The 6,835-nt window shown below is 42.1% G+C and overlaps 1 protein-coding gene across 1 annotated transcript; it reads right to left on the minus strand.

Moving 5' to 3' along the window:
• Window positions 1–4,629: 4,629 nt before the first annotated feature.
• On the minus strand, window positions 4,630–6,835 carry LOC115693111 (caffeoyl-CoA O-methyltransferase 2). The gene is made up of 5 exons (XM_030620084.2): window positions 6,630–6,835; window positions 6,459–6,538; window positions 6,191–6,335; window positions 5,749–5,880; window positions 4,630–5,097 (listed from the first exon to the last, which is right to left on the minus strand). Exons 1-5 carry the CDS (start codon window positions 6,720–6,722, stop codon window positions 4,804–4,806), a joined length of 744 nt encoding a protein of 247 aa, XP_030475944.1. The 5' UTR covers window positions 6,723–6,835; the 3' UTR covers window positions 4,630–4,803.

Below are 6,835 nucleotides of genomic sequence, written 5' to 3' on the forward strand. Positions count from 1 at the left end.
TATGCGCTCAATGTGTTTGCGTACTTTAGTTTTGATTTGGAAGCTGCTTCTTAATAGTTTTGTGATGTATGTTTTCTTGTGTGCATTAGTCACTGATTACTGAGTTTCTTTTATTAGGTTTTCAGAACAATTATGTTGTGGGCAGTGCAGTGATAGCGATGAGGACATTGATTTTGCACTGTCTGTAAGTTATGGTCCCTACTCGAGCCAGTTGATGTTTGGGTTTGTTTGGTATTGGATTATGGTTTTCCCTTACAGTAGAAGTTTAGAAAAGAACAGGTACCCTTTATATAGTTCTTGAAGCTTTATTATTCAGTTGCACTTGCACCTAGATCGGGAGACAATTCCCTACGGTTTTGCTTTATGGGTTGTGTTGTTTTACCTCAGTAGCTTCAAGTCTATCCTGGTTTTCCTTTAAATATCCTCTCTGGGCGTCATAATGCTCTTTTGCGGGTTTTAATTCAACTTTAAATCCAGAGGTGCCCAATAAACTTGGGGGGAGAAGTTGGGAATACTACCAAAAGTTTGAACCGTCTAGGAGCACAACAAAACAAAGCAATTCGTTTATAAGGTTCCTTGTCCATTTGCGTTTCGGGGTTGATTGAGTAGGTTTTTATTAATGGAAGGGACATTGTCGTGCTTGTGATCTTGTCAATCTTAGTAGTTTGAGATCTTGCACCAGGTTCTGGGTGTTATATCTTTTTCCCCTTGAAGTGAATCGTAATTCATTCAGATGTGGGATATGCATATGCTTGTCTAAAAGGTGCCTCATTGGTTTTTTCTGCTGCAAATTCATTCATCGGTGATGGAAGGTTGGAGCTTTATCCTTTAGTAAGGGTAAATAAACTCTAGGTCATGTTTCTTAATTACTGTAGGACATCTGGAAACTTGTGGTATCCATTATTCTTTGAAGTTGTTTGTCAAGGTTATTATATGAAGCACCTAGTTTAGTCGTTCAAGCATTTTGTACTGGAGTTGTTTAGTATTACACATTGCAGCAGTGGATGGTGGGCACGCTTCTGTCAAAAAATTTCTTTGCTGTCCATACCTATGTTACTGGCTTTTCTTCTCTGCGAATGATTATATTTATTGAATGAACGTGGTGACAATGCTTGGATGGGCACTAGGCTCTTCTAGTTGTGCATTTTGATCCTGCGTCATGTATTGCTATTTACTCTCATTTCTTATTGGGAAAGCGTTTTATTTTAAAACTGTGGACTCTACCAGGCTCTGGTGCTTGCTCATCCTCATTATGCTTTATCTGGTGTTTGTAACTTGTTGCTTAGCCCATTGCCCTGAAGATTGAAATCTAACATGACCGTTTCATGTCATGGATGGAATGAAAGTGAATTTGTTAGTCGAATGATGGTTGATATGGGAAGAGATTGTGCTGCAAATTGGAATATCGAATGATGTGGATAAACTTCAATTCCTAGTCAAAATCTGCCAGATTACTTAATTTCCTCGTTATTTTTTGCTAAATCAGTGTACATGGCAATTTTTCTTTTTTCGTTTTCGCTGACAAATCTCATCTGTGACAATTTCTGAAATGAGAATCATTATATTGAGTAGGTGGTTTATCTCTCAATTCCCATTCATCTTCATGGCTAAATGGCCCGTTCACATTGTTAAGACAAAGGAAGGACAAAAACTCAATCATCTATTCAGTTCTGGGTGCTTCTTGTTGATTTAAAAAGATGGTATAATCTTTCTGTTGAAACAAACCGAGGTCGTGTTTGAGTGAAGGCATGGTGATCACTACCACAGCGGTTGCCATCTTTAAGGACTTGGGCCATTGCAGCGTTGGCAAAGGACTTGGGCCATTGCAGCGGTCGTCGGCCTAAGGATGGCCAACATTACAGCGATGGTAGAGAGAGAGAGAGAGAGAGATGAAGGCAAACATCATTGTATTGGTCGCTGCCTTGGGTTGCCCCCTGCGTCGGGGTGGCCGCCTGAGACAGACCACTATAGGTCGATGGTTATGATCGGAGATTCATAATCGAACGAGAGCAAGTGACAGAACGCGTGAGAAGATAGACTGCGGCCACACGGTGGTTGCTGTGTCAGAGGATTGGGACTGCCTTAAGTCGGTTGCTTAGCCGAGAGATGGTGATCGCCTCGGGTAGTTTGACCGTTGATCGGCGTAGCTTCCCGCCTCCTCAACCTCCCTTCGTTTTCTTATCGTTCTCTACTTTCAATTCATTGTCCGACCAAAAGAAAACATTCCAATTCATTGATCTTGACATTTATCCGAGTCATTTCCGGTTCATATCTGGACGTGTTTGGCCAGAAGACAATCCCAAGGGGCAGATAGAAATGCAAAACATCATGTTTGAGCTTTAATTCCGTATTAGAAGCAAAAGTGGTTTCAAAAGAGACCTAATCAACGGTCGGATGTGGTCGGGAGTAAGGCCTAGATGTCCTTATTTTAGGTCCATTAATAATTTTAAAAAATTAAATTTAGGAAATCAAATGTGTAGTTCATTTGTTTTGTGAAAAAATAATGATTTAAAAAATCTTTTTCCAAAAATTGATTAGTTTTCTCTCTTAAAAATGATGAAAAATATTTTCGCCATTGACAATAATATATATCTAAATAGTTTCATGGATGATAAAATTATTTTCCGTTCGTTCACTTTTTACAAAACGATACAATCGATCGTTATTTGGAAAATGTTTTCCAAACCGTGGGTTTTTTTCGTGAAAAAAACACACCCCTACCTTAGAAGATTGGGCTAAGAATGAAACAAGTTGCTCAATTTTTTTCTGGGAAAACTACTACGGGAATTCTAAACCTATTGCACTTGTGTTAATTCAGTTTTAAACCTTTCAATTTAACCAATTGAGTCATAATCATTTTGATAATTTGCCAACGTAATCCATTTGGCCATTTTGGTCGGAAATCGCTAACGTGGATACTAGCCGTCCTATGTGGCAAGGCTGGCTGTGGATAATTTTTAAATAAATTTTTTGAATTGTTTTCTTTTTTCTTTCTTTGTTTTTCCCTCTTCTTTTCTCCAATAGCCGATGGCTAGCCGATCGCTAGCCATCGGCTATGGGCGATGGCCGGTGAGGGTTGGCCTCGCTTGAGGGTGAGCCACAAGCAAGGGTCAGCCTCGCTTAGGCGAGGGCGAGCGCCGACAAGGCTCCCCTCGCCAGATTTGGTAAGGCCGACCCTCGCACAAGCTAGAGCGGCCTTGTCGAGCATCGCCTGGGTGAGGGTCGGCCTCGTCGAGCCTTGCCCTCGCCCCCTTGGCGGCATTCGCCCTCGCCGAGCATTACCTATGGCTGGTGACCTAAAGAAATTTTTTTAAAAGATTTTCAAAAATTATCCTTGTCGGTGATTTTCAGCTAAAATTAATTGGATGGATGCTAGCCGTCCTATGTGGCAAGGCCGATGCTTATGTGGACAATTTTTAAATAAATTTTTTGAATTATTTTCTTTTTTGTTTCTTTGTTTTTCCCTCTTCTTTTTCCCAATAGCCGATCGCTAGCCATCGGCTATGGGCGATGGCCGGTGAGGGCTGGCCTCGCTTGAGGGTGAGCCACAAGTGAGGGTTAGCCTCGCTTAGGCGAGGCCGAGCACCGACAAGGCTCCCTTTGCCAGATTTGGTAAGGCCGACCCTCGCACAAGCTAGAGCGGCCTTGTCGAGCACCGCTTGGGTGAGGGCCGGCCTCGTCGAGCGTTGCCCTCACCCCCTTGCCGGCATTCACCCTCGCCGGACATTACCTGTGGCCGGTGACCTAAAGAAATTTTTTTTAAAAGATTTTCAAAAATTATCCTTGTCGGTGATTTTCAGCTAAAATTAATCGGATGGACTATATTGGTAAATCGTCAAAAATTTTATGACTAAATTGATTAAATTGAAAAGTTTTGGACTGAATTGATACGAATGCAATACGTTTAAAACTTTCTTCGTAATTTTCCTATCCTTTTCCACTCGACGTTTACGCCTAGCGGACTCGGCCAGGTCCACGCGCTACCAGACGAATTATCAAGTCTACCTAATCCATCTTATCGTGGAGCAAACATGACTTTATGCATTAACTACCATCATGCGGAAGAAAGACATTTGATCCATGATTGTCTCACATGTGCAACGACCTCAAGCACTTTGATAATAAAATCCCAAACCTCATAATATAATCTTCAAAGGGTCGTGCTTTCCTACAACCCTAGTTGGAGGAAAATATAATCTATTTTTTTTTCCAAATATCCCAGGTCTCGTCCATCTTACATGTACATTAAGGTTCCGTTTGTTTCACGAAAAATGAATAATTCGAAAAACGTTTTCCCAAAAATGATTATTTGTATCATTTGAAATAATTAGTTAATGAAAAATATTTTCATTATAAAGAACTATATATAGATATTCATTTTTGTAAACGGTCAAAATATTTTTCATTCATTCTTTTTCGTAAGGGATACAAGCGATTTATTTTTAGGAAAATATTTTTCAAATCATTCATTTTTCGCGAAACAAATGGACCCTAACTTTAAGACTATTGTCATCATAGTAAGTAAGATCAAGCCGATTATATATGGCTAATGATCCCAAGTTTGTCAATTACGGCCCGCGACAAATTTGCAAAAATAATTTTTCTTGCTACAATTCAAATGTAGCTCCATTGTAAGCCAAATCAGTAACTTCTTTTCAATCCTTAATCATTCATTTGAATACAAATACGTACTTAATGGTTCGAACAACATATAAGACAGAAGATGGGAAGAAGAAAATAAAAAGGAAGGAATAGTATCGCCTGTAGTTTCTCATTTTCCATCAACGCTTGATTCCGGTGTAATCAGCTGATCCGGCGGCAGAGGGTGATGCCGTCGCCGACAGGAAGCATGCAGATCTCGATCCTGGGGTCCACGGCGAGGGCCTTGTTGAGCTCCAGCACGAAGTCCCGGTAGTACCGCACGTACTTGCGGAGCGGCGCGTCGGGGGGCGCGACCACGGAGCCGTTCCACAGGGTGTTGTCGTAGCCGATCAGGCCGCCGACCTTGACCAGGTCGATCAGCCTCTTGTGGTAGTTGATGTAGTTGTCCTTGTCGGCGTCCACGAATATGAAGTCGTACGTTCCATGGTTCTTCTCCTGCGTTTTGCATCAAGAGGTATACGTTTTCAAGGTGAGGTGCTTGCTCTCGGCCGTCAGATCATGCGGAACCAATGTCCGGGTCTACTTGATTCGAAGGTCGTGATGCATTGGGTTAATATGCATTCGGGCCTCTGATTAGTACTCATCTATACATCTTGTACACATTAAGAAACAACTAGACAGAGACATTGTGCCAATCTACAATTTTCTCCTCTCGTCGACGACGCAATCGACCCATCAAAATCGTTCCACCTTACAAGGAAACGGGCTTGATCATCATATAAATTACGTTCATTTTGTAAGAGACGTATACTATATTAAATTGGAGGGAGAGTCTACTTAAATTTAAGAAATTGGGAAACTTTTTTTTTTTTGGCCTTTTTCCTTTAGGTTTGCTTTATGTAGAGTCTAAGCTTGCCAGATAAAACATGCTTGGTTATCCATATTTGACCAAGTTGTCTTCAATGACCTATGACCATTGTATTTTGCCTGGAGCATCTTTGGAAATATGCTGAATTGGGGTCATTTCTAGGAAAAGGACTGAACATGTTTTGAGGATTGAGAATGCATTAATTTTTGCAAATTCTGCACACATAGAGCCCAACAGAGCGAGATCAAATAAGATGTTGAGCTACATTCGCTACTTACATCTTGCACGAGCTGATCGAGGACCGGCATAGCAGGGCCTTCTCTGAAATCGATCTTGTGGGCGAGGCCGGCCTTCTGGATGACAGGCAACCCGATCTCGTAGTTCTCCCTGTTGATGTCCAGGGCCAAGATCTGTGGCAATAGCAATACACAGGGATCTCAGAGGCTGCCAAATAGTCATCAAGATTTTCCTGAATTTCTAGTTTTTGCCTGGCCAGAATCAGGGTTTTTAGAGGCTGTTCTTTTCACCATCTTTATGGTTCAGTGTAAACAAAGCATGGTTAGGCAAAGTTGGTGACCAACCATTTTGTCTTGAACTCAGAACATTCTTTCTAGAGTGCTAAGAATATTGAAACCTCCCAATCATTGATTATTGATCACAAGCTACATTTGTTTCATTACTCAAGTCAAGGCTGCCGAAAATTTCGAATGTCGATCTGACCTTTCCGTCATCGGGAATAGCGAGGGCAGTGGCGAGGAGAGAGTAGCCGGTGTAAACCCCGATCTCCATGGTGTTCTTGGCATTGATGAGCTTGAGAAGCATGTTCAGGAACTGCCCTTCATCAGCCGATGTGGTCATCAGGTTCCTGTTTCAATTCCCACCCACTTTAATCACACCAAGCCCCGAGATCCAATAACAAAAGGAGAGCATATAAAGACAGGACATTCCACATCAACATCCACGACACAAATCCTGGAAGAAGACCCACCATGGGTGCTTAGCAGTCAACTCCCTGAGCTCCTTCATGGGCTCTGGCTCTCTTGGGTAGACACTGGTCTCCAGTATATACTGCAAAAGAGACAAACCCAGGTCAGGATATCGAGCCAAGATCAGCTGTCGAGCTCAACCCAATCACGGGCAGAAACGATCTTCTTCCAACCTGGTAGAGAGCATCGCTCTGCAGGAGGCTCTTGTGGCCGACTTCCTGGTGCCTCCCTGCCGGGCTCTGCTGAGACTCTGCGTTGGCGGCCATTTGGTTGATTTTCTCTAGCTCCTTCTCCTTCCTTCTTGCTGGTGATCTCTTCTGTAACTTTCCAAACACTTTGGTTGCTCAGTTTTTGCTTTTGTCCTTCTCATGTTCAATCT

This window comes from Syzygium oleosum, unplaced genomic scaffold (genome assembly GCF_021117445.2).
Source record: "Syzygium oleosum isolate NSW1041296 unplaced genomic scaffold, Sole_v2.1 Sole_v2.60, whole genome shotgun sequence".
Taxonomy (NCBI): domain Eukaryota; kingdom Viridiplantae; phylum Streptophyta; class Magnoliopsida; order Myrtales; family Myrtaceae; genus Syzygium; species Syzygium oleosum.